At 44.9% G+C, this 20,356-nt stretch overlaps 1 protein-coding gene across 2 annotated transcripts in view; it reads left to right on the top strand.

The window, feature by feature from the left end:
* Positions 1-9,003: 9,003 nt before the first annotated feature.
* LOC125464144 (proline dehydrogenase 1, mitochondrial-like) overlaps positions 9,004-20,356 on the top strand; it is a 47,730-nt gene continuing 36,377 nt past the window's right edge. For both annotated transcript variants that reach the window (XR_007249969.2, XM_048556274.2), the window contains exons 1-2: positions 9,004-9,356; positions 14,858-15,066. Coding sequence is in view for 1 of the 2 variants with exons in the window: in XM_048556274.2 (XP_048412231.1) it covers positions 9,054-9,356; positions 14,858-15,066 (512 nt within the window). In the remaining variant the exon portion in view is untranslated. The remainder of the gene's footprint in view (positions 9,357-14,857; positions 15,067-20,356) is intronic.

Consider the following 20,356-nt stretch of genomic DNA (forward strand, 5'->3'; position numbering starts at 1 on the left):
TTTTGGATTCATGTCAAAAATATCTTCAGACTACATCATTAACTGATTAATGTGTATACGTTATTAACTAAATACACTATGGACACAATTCTGAATGTAAGATGTCAGGACCACTTTCACAAGTTGAGAAAGGCTCTGATAATCTCAAGATTGATTTCACTAACATAAAGGCAGAAACTGCTTCCATGCATGAGAATGATTTTCCACATAATACAGAAAAAAGTTATTCAGCCCAACTAGTCCATGCCGGCATTTTAGGTCCATTTGTGCTTCATCCTTCCTTCCTTATCTATCTTTATGAACATATTCTTTCTTTCCCTGTTTGACCAGCTTCCCCATAAATGCATTTGCACTGTTTACTTCAACAACTCAAACTTCTCCACGAAACAATTCTTTGCAGCAAACCAACTCAGTAAAAGTGGCTGGAGCTTAAGTCCAATTTACATAGATTCCTAAAGTTATTCTCATTTACATGAAAATTTGTTTCACTGTTCGCGGCTTCACCTTCTGCCATGCATTACAGTAAATCAACTTTTTCATACTGAGTAAAATTCATAGCTTTTATATGTCGTAAGTTAAGAAATTGCTCATTGATTCAGTTTGAGTAACTGTCAAGATGCTACTGGTAGACAATTTTTCTGATTTTTGGATTCCGTTAGGGGTAAACTTTAAATCAAGGCAAAATCCTTGGTCACAAATGCTCTTTTAATGCAGTTCCTACATGTCCTTTTCTTTTCCCTTCGTTTGTGAACCACTTGGTCTAATGCTTAATCTCCATTTTCTTTCATGGCTGTTATTTTAATCCCAGTTGATGGTAAAATTGGATAAGTCAGATCTTCGAGTGATATCTGGCTTGATAGACTGTGAGCTTTATTTTTGCACTGTGGTTACTGAAGTTCAGTTATTGGACATATTCAAATAGGGCTGGCAATGTTCTTTTAATAAAAGTACTCAAATTTATTACTTGAGAGAAAGTAACCAAGCCAAATATATCAGTGATAACAAGGTGTAGAGCTGGATGAACACAGCAGGCCAAGCAGCATCATAAAAGCAGGAAGGCTGACGTTTCAGGCCTAGACGCACCTTCAGAAATGGGGGAAGGGAAGGGGGTTCTGAAATAAATAGAGAGAGAGGCGGAGGTGGATAGAAGGTGGATAGAGGAGAAGATAGGTGGAGAGGAGACAGACAGGTCAAAGAGGCAGGGATAGAGCCAGTAAAGGCGAGTATAGGTGGGGAGGTAGGGATGAGATAGGTCACCCCAGGGAGGACGGACAGGTCAAGGAGGTGGGATGAGGTTAGTATGTAGGAGGTGGGAGTGGGGTTTGAGGTTGGAGGAGGGGATGGGTGGGAGGAAGTACAGGTAAGGGAGGCGGGGATGAGCTGGGCTGGTTTTGGGATGCTGTAAGGGGAGGGGAGATTGTGAAGCTTGTGGAGTCCACATTGATACCATTGGGCTGCAGGGTTCCCAAGTGGAATATGAGTTGTTGTTCCTGCAACCTTCAAGTGGCATCGTTGTGGCACTGCAGGAGGCCCATGATGGACATGTCGTCCAAGGAGTGGGAGGGGGAGTTGAAATGGTTCGCGACTGGGAGCTGCAATTGTTTAGTGCGAACCAAGTGTAGGTGTTCTGCAAAGCGGTCCCCAAGCCTCTGCTTGGTTTCCCCAATGAAGAGGGAGCCACAACAGGAACAGCGGATGCAGTATAACACATTAGCGGATGTGCAGGTGAACATCTGCTTGATGTGGAATGTCTTCTTGGGGCCTGAGATGGGGGTGGGGGGGTGGTGTAGTGGCTTGTGTAGTACTTCCTGTGGTTGCAGGGAAAAGTGCCGGGCGTGGTGTTGTTGGAGGGGAGTGTGGAGCAGACAAGGGAGTCACGGAGAGAGTTGTCCCTGCGGAAAGCAGTTAAGGGTGGGGAGGGAAAAATGTAATTGGTGGTGGGGTCAGATTGCAGATGGCGGAAATGTCGGAGGATGATTCGTTGGATCCTGAGATTGGTGTGGTGATACGTGAGGACGAGGGGAATTCTGTTTTGGTTGTTATTGCCGGGAGGGGGTGTGAGGGATGAGTTGCAGGGCATACGAGAGACATGGTCAAGGGCATTCTCGATCACTGAGTGGGATAAGATGCGGACCTTGAAAAACAAGGACACCTGAGATGTATGGGAGTGGAATGCCTCATCCTGGGAGCAGATGAGGCAGAGGCGAAGGAATTGGAAATAGGGAATGGCATTTTTGCAGGAAGGTGAGTCGGAGGAGGTGTATTCTAGGTAGCTGTGGGAATAGGTGGGCTTGAAATGGATATTGCTTTCTAGGTGGTTGCCAGAGATGGAGACAGAGAGGTCCACTATGGTGAGGGAGGTATTAGAGGTGGTCCAGGTGAACTTAAGTTTGGGGTGGAAAGTATTGGTAAAGTGGATGAACTGTTTGAGCTCCTCATGGGAGCATGAGGCGACAGCGATACAGTCATCAATGTACCGGAGGAATAGGTGGGGTTTAGGGCCAGTGTAGGTACAGAGGAGGGATTGTTCCATGTATCCTACAAAGAAGGAGGCATAGCTTGGGCCCATGCGGGTCGCCACCCCCCTTGTCTGTAGGGAGTGGGAGGAATTGAAAGAGAAGTTGTTGAGGGTGAGGACGAGTTTGGCTAAGTGGATGAGGGTGTCAGTGGAGGGGGAGTGATAAGGACAGGAAGAAGCGGAGGTCCTTTAGACCGTCTGTATGGGAGGTATGTAGTGATTGTAATGAGGTCAGCCAGGTGAATGTCATCGACAATATGAGTTCCCTGACTGGGCCAGAATAACAGCCGCAATCAGACAGCCCTGGCTGACAGATGTAAGAGGTTCTGCTCACTCAGTGAGCTGGCTCTGAAGAAGCTGGACCAGTGTAACGTACTGAGCACGTGTAAGTTAAAGGTGACTTGGTGACAGGACACTGACCTCTGTTGAGTTATTTCAGTCACCATACACACAACAACAATTGTTCTTCAATTCAGTGGTTGATCAAATGGTCATCCTTCCTTGTTTTAAAATTCCTTCCTTTAACTTTTCTTGTGTTTCTCTTTTCTGTCTTTTTTCTGCACTGCGAGAGGTGGGTGGGGGTGAGAGAAAGACAGAGAGAGACAGAGACGGATGTAGAAAGTGAAACAGAAAGAGGCACTGACATGGTATCACTAATGTCAATTGTCATTTCAAAAAGTTAAACAAAATCAGGTATGGCCAATGTTCATTAATTTATTAAGATTGACTGTAGCATCTCAAAGCTTTGCACTCTGCTGGCCATACCACCTGTCTTCAATACAAATCCATTCAAGATACAGCCATTGTGCTGAAATTGGACACAATTTTTCAATAAACACACATCTTCCTAAAAAATTCATAATTTCCCATTTAGTTTTTGGAACAGAGAATTCTAACAGAACCTCTACTTTTGATTTTCTTACCAATGTTCGCCTTTGCCCTATGATACTGCTTTTGCTAACTCACTCTTGACAAAATTATTACCAAGACAGCTAACCAGGTTTTCCAGTTACTTTCATTTTCTTACCAGTGTTACTGTAATTTACAATAAGAAGGAAACGATTGTACTGGAGGTGCAGAGGAGGTTGTAGATTTGCTCACTGGGCCTGTTTGTTTGCTAGGTAACAGCGTCAGTGTGCCTCTGGTGAAGCATTGGTATTCTGTCTTGCATTATCTAAACAAGATACACATTTCAACACGTTAGCTTAGACTTGATTCATAATTCTTTATAATGTTTCTGGGACTTATTTAAACTTATATGACATGATTTGACATTGATACAACCCATTTTGTCTAAAAAAAGCTGATATCTCCTCAGCTTTTGATATTAATGGAACCTGCCAGTATTCCCTCTGTAGATCATTTAAAAAAAACGAAGTACTGCTTACCCCATCAATACATCCTTTGAACTAGTGAATTGGCTACGAATCTCCTTGCACTGTTGCATTTGCTTTCCTGTAATCTATGCATAACCTAGTTGACTCATCTGAATTAAGACCTAATACCATGAGTGAACACTAAAGGCTTTGATTAGTTTCAGTTAGGTAATTTTCTAGCACATATTGAATGTCTATTCTATGAGTTTATTTTTTTCCAGGTTTATCCAACAGGAATAAGAGATAACACAGCATGAAGCAAGAGGAATATAGCAGGCCAGGCAGCATCAGAGGAGCAGAAAAGTTGACATTTCGGGTCTAAAGAAGGGTCCCAACCTGAAACGTCGGCTTTCCTGCTCCTCTGATGCTGCCTGGCCTGCTGTGTTCATCCAGCTCAACACTAAATTATCTCTGACTTCAGCATCGGCAGTTCTGACTATCTCTTATCTAAGAGAAATATTGTTTTATTGGTAACTTTTCCATTTCTCCCTTAGCTGTAGTAGTCCCTTAAAGGAATCACTCCAGGAAATTGGGTTGTAATATCCATAACTGTAAGGATATACTAGTGTCCTGCATTTGCTTTCTGTAATGGTCTAAACAATATAGTAATACTCAACTGCATCATTTTTCAAAAAGTTTAAGCGTATTAAAGGTGCTAGTTTGATTATGTGTTGAGGTTTCCTGTTACTTGACATTTGTGACATCTTTTGCAGAACTGTTACACATTCTTACGAAGTCTTATTGAGATAAAATGGCTGTTGATTTATGCTTGGGCTTTTCATAATCCTATGTGTCCCAAAAGGAATTTCAGGTGCTACTCACATTATTTACTTATCATATTTCAATGCTATCACTATTTAATTGACTGGATGTTCATTCCTCATCTGCAGATCTGTGAAGATGTCTCCATTTCTTCATTAGAACACTGCTTGTGATATGATGACACACTAGAAATTCTTCAGCCTCAGCTTCCGTGTTAACTTACTTAACTCTCGCTTTGCTTTCTGAGCCTTAATTATCAACAACATTTCAAAGACTTCTTTTGGTTCATTCCATTGATTTAGGGTTCATGACCACAGTTAAATAATATAGGCAGTCAATGACTGTGATTTTCTGATTGTTTATTAAGTTTGTTAAGAAACAGTAGTTTATTATAGGTATGATACATTTTTTAGATGAAGAAAACTTTTAACTATAACAATGGGGATGGTTCACTGATACCAAAGGATAAACGTGCTTTCAGCGTGAACGTTTCGGTCTCATTAGAGTGATGGGGCGGGGGGGGTCAGCATCCTTTCCTATAGCTAATGTTAGTGAATTCTTCACTTGGAATTTCTGCACCTCTTGTGATCTGTCTTTCATTGGCCTCATGAAGACTATTCTCTGTGGATCATGTGGTGAGAACTGCTGCCTAACAGGATTGTTTGATGAAGCTCCCTAAAAGGAGTCCACTCTGGCCTGAACACATCTTATTTCTAGGGGCAGCTAACTTATTCCGTGCCAATCAATTGTCTGAACTGTTGGCCAATGGCCATGGAACAGCTATTCATGACATTGGATAATCATTGGCCCCTCACCTGCCCTCAACAGAAGGTTAGTTTACAATTCTTTTTAAGAACAAACACTTTTTATTTTTGAAATTGACACAATGATAAAAGGCTGCATTTGGTGCCAGATGAATTATCGATACTAGTTCAACAGACATTGTGACTTCTGTGTTTTTGTAATTCTTTCCCTTGTTTTCAGGAGATGTTCACCTAGTCGTATTATCAATAGGCTATAAATCTAGAGACCCAGGTATCGCTCTGAGGACCCAGATTCAAACCCCACCATGGCAGATGAAGTTTGAATTCAAGGCAAAAAGAAATCTGGTGGTAAGAGTCTAATGATGACCATGAAACCATTACTAATTAGCAGAAAAATCTAAGTAGTTCACTTATGTCCATTTGGAGAAGGAAACCGCCATTGTCACCTCATCTGGCCTAAATGTGACTCCAGAACCACAACAATGTGGTTGACTTCTAACTGCCCAGGATAGGCAACAAATGCTGGCCTTTTTAAGCGCTGCTGTAAGGTTGTTAAATTACATCTACCCAAGGAAAGGGGAAGGAAATTCAGATTCTAATGTACCCCAATGTTCAATAATTCACATCCTTAAAGAAAGTTCTGGCTACTTTAACATCGTCTTCTGGCATTACTTTGACTTCTGGTGATGAGTTTTTTTGAGACACTGCTGTGGTCACCACAAATGATGGAGGACTTGTTCCCATTAGTACTTTGTCTCATTAGCCTTATTTGGACTTTCAATGAACGTCAGCAAATTTACATCTTTTACTCCAGCCAAATCATTTCCTGGGAGGAAGTCATCTTCATCCACTGGTAATTTTCTTAACAACACCTAAAACCACAGTTTTGTTCACAAGTCGAGCTCAATTGCACTTTATGAAACAGAACTTATGCCATTCATTAACATTAACTTTAGCTTTCATTGCAATCTCTGGTGAAAAAAACTACTTCCTTCTTCTGCAAAACAGTTTGAATAATTTCTGCATATCTTAATATTATTATTGGTTTAGGTACACAATTTGACGAAAAAGGTTGCTCTTTCCTTTTGGTGAAGCCTTCTGTATTTCTCATTTTGATTTAACTATTCTGCATTCAGCAGCATTTACCTTCAGTTTCACTGTTATGGTTGAAGTTGGAATTTGAGTTTATGAGTTCCCTTTTCAGGCTCACTCTGGAAAACCTCAGTCAGTCACATTAGCTGGGCGCGATGCAAAAAGGCTTATTTTTATGGGTCAGCTCATTATTGTCTGCCATTTCTACTGGCTGTTCAGAAGTGTAACCCTCCGATCTTCACATGGGCTTGCTACAAAAAAGTATTCGAGTTTTTAAATTCTTACAACAAAAATGATTTCTATGAGAAAGTCTTGCGCGGAATTATTTCTAAGGCTTGTATCCATCTGTCAAAATTATTTTGCTTTATTCTTTCAAATTCAATACATGTTTGCACAGGATGTTCCCTCAGATTTTGAAACTTTTGCCGCAGGAACTACTAATACACACTCAGAACAATCCTTTCTCTTGCATCATAATCTATATAAATCTCCTCTGACAGTCATGTATACATTTCAGGTGCTCAACCTGTCATCTTGCATTGTCCGGTTTTTCATCAGCCACTTCAATTGTTTTGCTATCTTCTCAAAAGAATAAAGTATTTTAAAAAAACACATCCAAACCATTTCCCTCAAATTTTGTTCGGGTTGTATAAATATTAGCATTTCCTTACTGAACTTTTCAGTCCAGTATAGCGAATACAATCAAATACGTGAAATGCAAAATTTCACTTGTCACATCATCCCTCCTCTACCACACTATTATATACTTAATGGTTTGGTGTTGAGTGTTAGAGGCCAAATCTTGCTTCGACTGTTTAAAGTGGTTACTTCTCAATTCTTACTTGCACTCCAATCTCATTCTTCAGCTCTTTTGCCATCCAGTAAGCAGTTTGGGAGGGGGATGGTGAACAGGTGACATGAGATCATTGCTCCAAAAGTGGCCATTAACAGCTCCAGCCATTGTTTGGGTTTTGGGAGGGGGTGGTGGGGGAGCGAAGTGATTATGTTGGTTGGACCACTTTGCTCAACTGTCTGCCTCTCATTTGTAGTTCTGTCCATACATAGATGTTAATTTTAAATATGATTTTAAAATTTTTGTTAAGCAAAGCTGTTAAGAGACATGGGCCAAAGGCAGATATATAGAGGTCAGCCAGACATCAGCCATGTTCTTGTTGAATGGTGGAACAGGCTCAAGGGGCTGAATGCCCTACTCCTTTTCCTATGTGTACTTGGCAAGGAAGCATGAAATGTATATTGACACATTTCAGGCATTCTGTGGAATTGATGCCAGAAACAGTATTACAGTTGGTTTCATCACTTTCCTTTGACTTCACATTAAATTTGGATTTTATTGTTTATGCCTTGAAATAGGGAGTCACTTTGCTAAATTAATTTGTTCCAGGCACCTTAATTTGGGAAATAAAAAAATGTTTAGGGATTCGAGAAGGAAAGATTCTCAATTAAAGATGCTCCAGGATGTGGAAATCGTGTTATATATAAATAGACCAGAGAGGGTGGGCCTACTATCCCTGGAGAAGAATAGGTTGAGATTTGATGGAGCTGTGTTCAACATCTGGTCAGAACTGGAAAACAGATTGGAAATGGTTGTTTCCAGAATCAAGAATTAGGGGGACACAGGTTGAAGGCAATTGGCAAAAGAAGCAATGAATTCAAGCAGTGCCTCGTCGACAACTGGTATGTGCTGCCTGAGTGTGTAGTGGCAACAGATTCGATCACACCATCCAAGACATGATTAGCATCTGAAAGGGAAGAATGTTTGGTTAGATTGGGAGTAAACCCCCCACTGTGATATCCTTATTTACATTCATAATTTCCTTTGATATTTTGGTTTTCATTACAGTGCTCCTGGAGGAGGGAGGGTACATGCCTCCTAAGTTTGTGCAGGTCAGTTTTAAAACGGAAGGAAAGGTCAGGGTTCGGCAACAGGTTGTTTATTCGGAGATCTGGTGTGCAGTCATCTGAGGCGCTGAATGGCCTTTTTTAAATGCCGTTTCCCCATTCTTTGGCATTCTCAAAGCACAGATATGCAGGGCCCAACCCAAGCTTTAAAGGTACTGGGGATCCGAGACAAAAAAAGCAGAAACTGCTGGTGAAACTCAGCGGGTCTGGCAGCATCTGTGAAGATAAAAATAAGCAAATCACTGGACTCAAAACCTTTGCTCTCTCTGTCCACAGATGGTGCAAAAACCACTGAGTTTCTCCAACAATTTCTCTGTTTTTGTTTCAAGCTCTGGTGTGTTTTAGTACACAATCGCCCTGGATGTAGAGAAGGGAGGAAGGAGACATGAAGCAGAGCCTCCAACACAGGGAGGGGATTAGAGCAGCCGGGGGCGGGGCTGAAGCTGTTTTTTTGTGAATGGAAGCTTGGCGCCCTGGCAGCTGGTTGGCCAGGAAATGGATACAGTGGGAGTTTCGCTGCACCCGGATCTGGCGAGAGGGACGTGTGTCAGTGCGGGGCTAATATCTCACCTCCCTCCCTCCCTCGTCCCCAGTGTCTGCAGCATCCTCTTCCTCAGCCCGATGGCCAGCCGTCTCCTCCTGCATCGCCTGCCCTTCCTCAGGTTTTCCTCCACCTCATCTGCCGCCGCCGCCGCTCCCCCGAAGGAGAAGGAGCCTCCTGGGGAACGCAGCCGGCCCTGCCTGACCCTCAAGGGAAGCGTCCGCTCGCAACTGCCCGCTGCCTCCGGCTCCACCGCCGCTGTCATCCCGGATTTCGGCAACTACCGTGAAGCGTATCGGAGCAAGAGCAGCGCAGAGCTGGTGCGGAGCCTGCTGGTGTTCCGGCTCTGCTCGTACAGTGTGATAGTGGACCGGCACAAGGAGGTGAGGGGCAAGAGGGATCTGTAATGACTGGGGCTTCAAAAGTATAAACATAAGATTCAGCGAGTGAATATCTAGAAGGCAAGAAACTCTGCAGTGCAATATTTACAGTCCAGAACACAAATTGGAAAGAAAACTACTTTCGATATCAGCACATTCGTTGTCACTTGTTCTCCCCCTATTTGCCTGATTTACGTTCAGTTTTAAGAAACGTTCCGGGTTTCCGGGAAACAGCCCCGCCTTCAGATGGCGCCCACCCTTCTCAATGGTGCAATCTCAGGCATACCCACATGATATGAAACGTGGTCTCAAACATCCTGAGAAATTCAGCTTTTCTCCCTCTCTAACACCGAATTTCCTTCCTTCTTTGTGCTATGCTTGCCTCCAGCGTGTTCCAAGTGTCAGGAGTTTATATCAGACATAATGGGAAGTGCAGATGCTGGAGAATCCAAGATAATAAAGTGTGAAGCTGGATGAACACAGCAGGCCAAGCAGCATCTCAGGAACACAAGAGCTGGCGTTTCGGGCCTCGACCCTTCATCAGAGAGGAGGATGGGGTGAGGGTTCTGGAATAAATAGGGAGAGAGGGGGAGGCGGACCGAAGATGGAGAGCAAAGAAGAGCAAAGGTGGAAGGAGAGTATGGGTGGGGAGGTAGGGAGGGGATAGGTCAGTCCAGGGAAGACGGACAGGTCAAGGAGGTGGGATGAAGTGGTAGGTAGGAAATGGAGGTGCGGCTTAAGGTGGGAGGAAGGGATGGGTGAGAGGAAGAACAGGTCAGGGAGGCAGAGAGAGGCTGGGCTGGTTTTGGGATGCAGTGGGAGGAGGGAACGAGCTGGACGAGGGAAGATTTTGAAGCTTCTGAAGTCCACATTGGGCTGCAGGGTTCCCAAGCAGAATATGAATTGCTGTTCTTGCAACCTTCGGGTGGCATCATTGTTGTCACTGCAGGAGGCCCATGACGGACATGTCATCTGAGGAATGGGAGGAGGAGTTGAAATGGTTTGCGACTGGGAGGTGCAGTTGCTTATTGCGAACCAAGCGGAGGTGTTCTGCAAAGCGGTCCCCAAGCCTCTGCTTGGTTTCCCCAATGTGGAGGAAGCCACACCAGGTACAATGGATACAGTAGCAGAGATAATGGGTACTGCAGATGCTGGAGAATCCAAGACAACAAAATGTGAGGCTGGATGAACACAGCAGGCCAAGCAGCATGCTCTGATGAAGGGTCTAGGCCCGAAACGTCAGCTTTTGTGCTCCTGAGATGCTGCTTGGCCTGCTGTGTTCATCCAGCCTCACATTTTGTTGTCTTACAATGGATACAGTATACCACATTGGCAGATGTGCAGGTGAACATCTGCTTAATATGGAAAGTCATCTTGGGGCCTGGGATGGAGGTGAGGGAGGAGGTGTGGGGGCAAGTGTAGCACTTCCTGCGGTTGCAGGGGAAGGTGCTGGGTGTGGTGCGGTTGGAGAGCAGTATGGAGCGAACAAGGGAGTCACGGAGAGAGTGGTCTCTCCGGAAGGCAGACAAGGGTGGGGATGGAAAAATGGCTTGGGTGGTGGGGTCGGATTGTAGATGGCAGAAGTGTCGGACGATAATGCGTTGTATCCGGAGGTTGGTGGGGTGGTATGTGAGAACGAGGGGGATCCTCTTGGGGCGGTTGTGGCGGGGGCGAAGTGTGAGGGATGTGTTGCGGGAAATGCGGAAGACGCGGTCAAGGGCAGTCTCGACCACTGTGGGAGGAAAGTTGCGGTCCTTGAAGAACGTGGACATCTGGGATGTGCGGTAGTGGAATGTCTCATCCTGGGAGCAGATTCGGCGGAGGCAGAGGAATTGGGAATAGGGGATGGAATCTTTGCAGGAGGGTGGGTGGGATAAGGTGTATTCTAGGTAGCTGTGGGAGTCAGTGGGCTTCAGAAATGGACATCAGTTTCTAGCTGGTTACCTGAGATGGGGACTGAGAGGTCCAAGAAGGTGAGGGATGTGTTGGAGATGGCCCAGGTGAACTTGAGGTTGGGGTGGAAGGTGTTGGTGAAGTGGATGAACTGTTCGAGCTCCTCTGGGGAGCAAGAGGCGGCGCCGATACAGTCATCAATGTAATGGAGGAAGAAGTGGGGTTTGGGGCCCGTGTAGGTGCGGAAGAGGGACTGTTCCATGTAACCTACAAAGAGGCAGGCATAGCTTGGGCCCATGCGGGTACCCATGGCCACCCCCTTTGTCTGTAGGAAGTGAGAGGAATCGAAAGAGAAGTTGTTGAGGGTGAGGACGAGTTCGGCTCGGCGGATGAGGGTGTTGGTGGAGGGACATTGGTTGGGCCTGCGGGACAGGAAGAAGCGGAGGGCCTTGAGGCCATCTGCATGAGGAATACAGGTATATAGGGACTGGACGTCCATGTGAAAATGAGGTGTTGGGGACCAGGGAATTGGAAGTTCTGGAGGAGGTGGAGGGTGTCGGTGGTGTCACGGACATAGGTAGGGAGTTCCTGGACCAAAGGGGAGAAAATGGAGTCCAGATAGGTGGAGATGAGTTCGTGGGGCAGGAGCAGGCTGAGACGATGGGTCGACCAGGGCAGGCAGGTTTGTGGATTTTGGGAAGGAGATAGAAACGGGCCGTGCAGGATTGGGGAACAGTGAGGTTGGAGTCTGTGGTTGGGAGGTCCCCTGAGGTGATGAGGTTATGGATGCTGTTGGGGATGATGGTTTGGTGCTCGGCGTTGGGGTCATGATCAAGGGGGCGGTAGGAGGTGGTGTCGGAGAGTTGGCGTCTGGCCTCGGCGATGTAGAGGTCAGTGCGCCATACTACCACTGCGCCACCCTTGTCTGTGGGTTTGATGGTGAGGTTGGGGTTGGAGCGGAGGGCTGCCCATTCTGTGGGGCAGAGGTTGGAGTGGGTGAGAGGGGGGGAGAGGTTGAGGCGGTTAATGTCTCGACGGCAGTTGGAGACAAAGATGTCGAGGGAGGGTAGGAGGCCAGGGGGTGGTGTCATTATCCGGTCAAGTTGGGGCTGGGGGGAGATCATGAACTTACTATTAGATTCAGGAGTGAAAGAATGAGCTGACCGAATCCGCAGTTTCAGAATGATGAAAGAATTTAACGGTTAGTCGATCTCACTTCGGAAAAGTTGAAACCTCATAACGCTTAAGATATGTAAACTTGGAATAAAAATTGATGACATTTATCTAGTCTAGAATGAAACAAATCCTGATCGATTAATTTAGATTCATCCCCACTGAGTCATTTGTTGCTAACAGTCTCCGTGTTAATTATTCTCTGCTGCATTCAGAATTATAATGTCATACACGTACCTGGTCTCTCTTGCCGTAGTGGCAGTCTGCCTGCCTCTGCACCAGGCGGTTTAAGGTTCAAAACTCACCTGCTGCAGTGGTATGTGAGAACATGCTGAACTGGTTTGATTAGAAAATAACAGAAGCAGGGCCAGCACCCAACATTTTCCAGCTTTACATCTGTTGACTCTGGCTTCCAGCATCTTCAGTCCTGACTGTTTCCATCAACCAACATAATCTCAACAGTAACTTGTCACCATGCTACAGTTCCACAGCCAATGGCTGGTAGTAGAATCAGAAGGTTTTGTGTAGTGCCCTACCTCTGGGGGCATGGTCCGCAAGTAACAGTATTGATTGATTGAGAGAGGCCTGTGGACAATGACAATGGGAACTGCAGATGCTGGAGAATCCAAGATAATAAAATGTGAGGCTGGATGAACACAGCAGGCCAAGCAGCATCTCAGGAGCACAAAAGCTGACGTTTCGGGCCTAGACCCTTCATCAGAGAGAGGGATGGGGTGAGGGTTCTGGAATAAATAGGGAGAGAGGGGGAGGCGGACCGAAGTTGGAGAGAAAAGAAGATAGGTGGAGAGGAGAGTATAGGTGGGGAGGTAGGGAGGGGATAGGTCAGTCCAGGGAAGACGGACAGGTCAAGGAGGTGGGATGAGGTGAGTAGATAGGAGATGGAGGTGCGGCTTGGGGTGGGAGGAAGGGATGGGTGAGAGGAAGAACAGGTTATGGAGGCAGAGACAGGTTGGACTGGTTTTGGGATGCAGTGGGTGGAGGGGACGAACTGGGCTGGTTTTGGGATGCGGTGGGGGAAGGGGAGATTTTGAAGCTGGTGAAGTCCACATTGATACCATTGGTCTGCAGGCCTCCCAAGCGGAATATGAGTTGCTGTTCCTGCAACCTTCGGGTGGCATCATTGTGCTTACCCCTATCCCAGGCCCCAAGATGACTTTCCACATTAAGCAGAGGTTCACCTGCACATCTGCCAATGTGGTATACTGCATCCACTGTACCCGGTGTGGCTACCTCTACATTGGGGAAACCAAGCGGAGGCTTGGGGACCGCTTTGCAGAGCACCTCCGCTCGGTTCGCAATAAACAACTGCACCTCCCAGTCGCAAACCATTTCCACTCCCCCTCCCATTCTGTAGATGACATGCCCATCATGGGCCTCCTGCAGTGCCACAATGATGCCACCCGAAGGTTGCAGGAACAGCAACTCATATTCCGCTTGGGAAGCCTGCAGCCCAATGGTATCAATGTGGACTTCACCAGCTTCAAAATCTCCCCTTCCCCCACCGCATCCCAAAACCAGCCCAGTTCGTCCCTTCCCCCCACTGCACCACACAACCAGCCCAGCTCTTCCCCTCCACCCACTGCATCCCAAAACCAGTCCAACCTGTCTCTGCCTCCCTAACCTGTTCTTCCTCTCACCCATCCCTTCCTCCCACCCCAAGCCGCACCTCCATCTCCTACCTACTAACCTCATCCCACCTCCTTGACCTGTCCGTCTTCCCTGGACTGACCTATCCCCTCCCTACCTCCCCACCTATACTCTCCTCTCCACCTATCTTCTTTTCTCTCCATCTTCGGTCCGCCTCCCCCTCTGTCCCTATTTATTCCAGAACCCTCACCCCATCCCCCTCTCTGATGAAGGGTCTAGGCCCGAAACGTCAGCTTTTGTGCTCCTGAGATGCTGCTGGGCCTGCTGTGTTCATCCAGCCTCACATTTTATTACCTGTGGACAATGATGCTGGCAGGAAGGCATAAATTGGCATGTGACCACCCTGGCTTGGGGGAGGGAGATGTTGGCAATAACACTGGAGTGATGAGGTTTTAGAAGCAGGTAGTGACACTGGATGGCTGGGAGGGAATGCTTTGGAAATGGGCTGTGACTCTGGCTTTAGGGGTGTGTACTGCTGAGGGCAGCACTGGTGTCTGACTTTCATATGTGGGCCAAAATCTCCCTAGTAACTCAAAGAGTACCTGATGGCATTAGTCCTGCTGATTCACTGAGGAAAAATGTGGAATGTATCTTCATTAATTTCTTTGTATTGTAGACCAATCCTTATTTTGCTAATGTTGCTGGGGCATGAGATTATGTCTTTTGGTTGGGTGTGTTGATTGTGTTAGTGAATATTTGTTTGGAATTTGAAACATGCAGTGATTTGCTAATCCAGTTGTTGTTTGATGCTATTTTGGTTATTCTTGCAGCTCATCAATCTCAGTCGGTTCTTGCTTGGGAAATGGCTCTTTGAGAAGGTCATGACGATGACTTTTTATGGACAGTTTGTTGCTGGAAAGGACCAAGATGACATCAAACCCTTGATCCAGCATAATCGCTCCTTTGGAGTAGGGTCCATTCTAGATTACAGTGTTGAGGAAGACTTGACCCAAGAGGAAGCAGAGAAAAAAGAAATGGAGTAAGTCATTTTCAAATCACTATAGATTAGAACAGAAAAGGGACAATATATTGGGGGAATTGTTCAGTGATGGCTTATAGCCAATGATTGATCTGGTGCAATGATTTGATTCCATTTATTGTTATCATGTGCACCTGAGTACAGTGAAAAGTTATTTTTTGCATGCAGTACATTCACATCATAATGTACAAAGTTCTGAGGATGATTCAAAAGATCGAGGAATACAATGTTATGGTGGCAAAGAAGATGCACAAAATGCAAGATCAACATTAGATATGAAATCTGAGAGATCCATTCAGAAGTCTAACAGCAAGGAAGAAGCTGCCCTTGAACCCGTTGGTACATGATTTTAAGCTTTTGCATCCTCTGCCTGATGGAAGAGGTTGGAAGAGATTATAATGGGCTGGGAGGGCTCTCTGTGAAATGATAATGCACTCTTCAAAGCTGATGTAGTTTCTTCAGTGTTGAACTTGGTTACACTCAATTAATTTTCCCCATCTAATGTTGAAAACCCAGGAAGGAGATGTTTTGAAGTGTGTTTGTGGGAATAATTAAGTCAGGTATGTGAATATTGTTCACACCGATGTCAACAATATTCTATTCCATTGAAGTACATTCTAAGCACTACTATTGACTTGCTCCATCAATAAGTAACTTCTGAAAATATGACTATCTCTGCCTGATCATATGATATTTGGAATTTTTTTTCTATCATGTGTTCTGTGTTGGCTAGTAATATATAGTTCATATGCCCTTATCAAACTAGTGTCCTTGCACTGCGTTCCAACATTTGATGAACCTTGTCGATAATTAAACACTGGAAATTTACAAGGAACAACTGATAGACATAGCTATATCTTTTGCATCGTTACTAGTGAAGTTTCAAAATAGGACTTATTGTTTACAAATATTATGTTTCAGATTGCAGTAATTATACAAAGTTAACCTCCATTTGCTGTTACTGATTGTTTGATTAGTAATTAACCTGGTTGAGTAAACACCAGTTTAAAGACTGCTCTACGTATTCACCATTTGGAATGCAGTGTGCTGCCTGCGTGGTGACTGGTCCCAAATATGTTTGTCCTACCTTGCTCATCGAAAACATGTATATATGCTAGATTGAAGTAATGTGCTGCACATCATCCAGCTTTAAAGGCTGCATATGATCTTAAATATTTGCAACAAGGGGTCCCAGAAGTTTTAAGTTTAACAGTGCAATCTCACTACCATTTCATTTGCTTCTTGTCTGGCAGCTCGTCAAATTATCAGTCAGTTGAGACATAACGAAAGAAAAATGTGTAACTGCAGTTTCAGCATGAGGAGGCCTAGGGGCTGATCTGTGGCAGCAAGGACAGTAGGAAGTTGACAATTGCAACAGGACAGGGAGAGATACAGATGGAGTGGGACAGATGGAGGCCATTGGGAACTGAATAAGGCCCCTGTGAGCATGTCTTCTGGCTCCCACAAGCTGCAGTGCATTTTAAATAAGCCTGTTATTTGTAGGGTGGGACTGCAAGTTACATGTCAATGAGGCATCCTCCCAAAATGACTGCACGAATGTCTCTATCTTCTGCAGTAAAAAATGTGTGATCTATTTGGTGACCTACATCCTCCACACCTTTAAACTTTCTTTCTTCTGATCCTCTCCCACTGAGCTGATGGGGGGGAAATGTGAGATATGGGGATGGGAGTTGATTTTTAACCCCATCCATCTCAGTTAACTTGCACAGATTTTAAATTGCTATTATGAGCCTATTCTTAATGTAGAACTTATCCCCCAATAAGGCAATTTCTGAAATTGTCCTCGCACGTAACAAATTTCAAACAGGCCATATTTGCATAGAACAAAAAGTCCAATGCAATAAAATGATGTTTTCAAGGCTTAAATACAGCAGAAGCTGTAGGTCCTGGAAAAACAGGTTATTTGATATTCTTTGATGCTTGAGATGTGCAACATAGTAATTAGAATTATGTGACTGGACTTTGCTCTATCTGGTTGAGAGTTTGATGTGAGCAAATGATAGTTAATGTTCCTGTCTGAGCATATGTAACTAGAGTGTGCTTTGGAGTTGGCGGAAAGCAGGCAGTTTCAAGGGATAATTGAACCGAACTTGAAAATGAGCTCTGAAAATAAATTAATGCTTTCATCTCATAACAAAAAACTGCTCTATTTGACTGGTTGTAGTTTTCATTTGTGTTTCTGAAGCAGGAATCTGCTGGGTTACTCTCAGATGAAGCTGGTTAACTGAACAATTGGTTCGCTCCAGTTCAGAAGTATTGTTTTTGCAGCCTGTAAAAACAAGGCAGTGTCAGTGCTGCTTGGCTAGGTATGAGTGCTTGGAGTTGGGTGAAAACAGGGAGTTAGGCAAAGCTGAAGGACTGACTGCGGCGCTCAGTCTCATTCTGGGCAATTCAGAAAGTGACAAGGTCCAACAAAGACAGCCAATTGCCAAGTGATAGCTACAGAGGATTTTATTACAATTTTTGAAGTATAATATATTCACTTAAAAATAGTCAGGACTTTTGATTAAAATAAATGAAATGAAGGAAGGTCCCTAGCTTAATTAAATTCTCTTTAAAGTGAGTAACCAGTGTACACTAGAGTGAAGTCATGACCTCAGGCCTGTAGTAAGCTCCTTTTTCCCATATGGGAAATGAGGGACACTTTCAGTGGCTGCAGCTACTGGCTAACTGCTTTCCAGAGCTGGAGCTGTGGGTTGACTCACTACAGAGCATCCGCAATGCTGAGAATGACATGGACAGCACATTTGGGGAGGTGGTCACACTACAGGTAAGGATCATACAGGCAGAAAGGGAACAGGTGATCATCCAACAAAGTAAAAGTCTCGGGAAGGAAACATATAAGTCCTGTGGTCATCCCCCTCTCAGACAGATAGATGGCTTTGGATACTGTTGGGGTGGAGGGAAGTGAGGGAATGGACTTTCAGGGGAAAGCAGCATCAGCCCCAAGTTCCTGGTTGGCTCTGCTGCACAGAAATGGAGGAAATGAATAGTAGGGATATAGTGATGGAGGATGCAATAGTATGGGGGACAGTCAAGAGCTTCTGTGGCTGCAGATGTGAATCCAGGATGGGACATTGCCATCCCTGACCCTGGCATTAAGGAGGCAGAGTGGCTGCAGGGCATCCTGGAATAGGAGGTTTTTTAATTCATTCTTGGGGTGAGGGTGTCGTTGGATAGGGCAGCATTTATTGCCCATCCCTAACTGTCCTGACGGCAGTTGAGAATCAGCCACATTACTGTCGGCCTGGAATCATGTGTAGGCCAGGCCAGGTAAGGATGGCAGTTTCCTTCCCGAAAGGATATTAGTGAACCAGATAGGTTTTTATGGTAATTGCCAGTGGATTCACAATCATCGTTTAGATTAATTCCAAATATTTTATTGAATTCAAAACCCCACCATCTGCCATGGTGGGATTTGTACCAGTGTCCCCAGAACGTTAGCTAGATCTCAGGATTAACAGTCCTGCAATAACACCACTGTACATTGCCTCCCTTGTGAATGGCGAGTGGCCGTGGTACACACAGGTAAAATGAAGGCAAACAAAGGAATGAAGACCTGAAAGCAGAATGCAGGAAGTTGGGAGGTAACTATATTTGAGGCCCTGCATTTTAATTTATCACGGGGTTACTCCCAGTGCCACATGCGAAAGAGAGCATGTGGGTGGAGAAATGGTGTACCAGGGAGGGGTTTAGATTCTTAAGGCATTGGGACTATTTCTGGGAAAGGTGAGACCTGTACAAGCCTCTCAGGTTGCACCTAGGCAGGCCTGGGACAAATATCTTCGCAGGGGCTTCTGCTAGTTCCATTGGTGAGGTTTTAAACTAGTATGGCAGGGGGATGGGAGCCAACGTGTAGGTTTAGATGGATCAACTTCAGATCAGGAAAGGGAAGGTAGTGCATTAATTAATGATATAACCAGTGACTTGGAAAGAAGAAAGAAATGAGGATTTAAAAAGTGTTCAGTAGAGGAAATTGAGCTGTGTATCAGTCAATCCAAAGGATATTAAAAAAAGGCAGATGAACTAAGGGCACAGACAGACACGGCTGCGCAATGTTGCTATAAAGGAAACCTGGTTAAAGGATTGGCAGCTAATATCCCCAGATCTAGTACTTTTCGGGCAGGAAAGAGTGGGTGACAAAAAAGGACGGGTATTGTGGGGACAACAGTATTGGTTAAAGAATCAATTACAGTTAAAAGGGATGATGTAGTAAATGTGATAAAGCTATGGACAAGGCATTCACCCGCAAAACAACTAAGCTAAGGGTGGATGTCTCCGAGGTGAGTGTGGGTCATTTTAGTGATGACATGCAGATGTGGTCAAAAGCTCATCTGAGTAAAAATGATGCCTATGCTGTGAGCACTTGATTCAACCAAATAACAAGAAACAGATTCTGTTGGGAGGGTTTTGAGATATGGTGGAAAACTTGAATGAAAAGATATGTTTTTAGGGAGTACTTGAAAGTGAGAAAGGCAGGGGAGTTTTAGGGAGGCAGTTTCAGAGAGTTGTGTTGAACTTCATGAATGCTGTACAATAGTAATGAGGGAGAAATTCAAAAATTAGACTGAGGATGGAAGGGCGCTGAGAGGCTTGAAAGGCTGGAGGTGATTGTACTGTTTGAAGATTGAACTGATTATTTTCATTACAGTTTGTTTGCACAGTATTGATTGGTGGCCACGGTGAGAGATTCTTGACCTGAGACACATGCAAATCTGTTGCATCAGTAGCAACAATTCCTTTATTAATGACCACTTTTAACAAGGAAAAGTAATGCTTTATAGTGGTGAGTTTTTTTTAAAAAAGGCTGTAAATTCAAATAAGGGCCTGATAAAAGGTACCACAGGCAAGAGGGGATTGTGGGGAGTCCCTCCAGAGCCAAGTTCCTGGGTAATTGAGGACATAGGGTGGCACGGTGGCTCAATGGTTAGCATCGCTGCCTACAGCACCAGGGCCCCAGGTTCAATTCCAGCCTCGAGCGACTGCCTGGAGTTTGCACATTTCCATCCCTCCTTGTCCAAGTGGGTTTCCTCCGGATGCTCCGATTTCTACCCACAGTCCAAAAATGCGCAGTATTCTGGGTAATCCAAGATGATGGGGGGGTGGGGGGGAAACTATGGCGAAAAGACCTACCCCTTTTTTTGTGAGGTATTACCAGTGTTGGAGCTGATTTCCACAAATTCCAGGAACAATGATTACCATTCCTAGAAGCTGTTGCATTGTTTTGGAACCTTAAAAAGAAGAGGTCAAAACAACGGCACTTTAAAAA

Source organism: Stegostoma tigrinum, chromosome 26 (genome assembly GCF_030684315.1).
Source record: "Stegostoma tigrinum isolate sSteTig4 chromosome 26, sSteTig4.hap1, whole genome shotgun sequence".
Classification (NCBI taxonomy): Eukaryota; Metazoa; Chordata; class Chondrichthyes; order Orectolobiformes; family Stegostomatidae; genus Stegostoma; species Stegostoma tigrinum.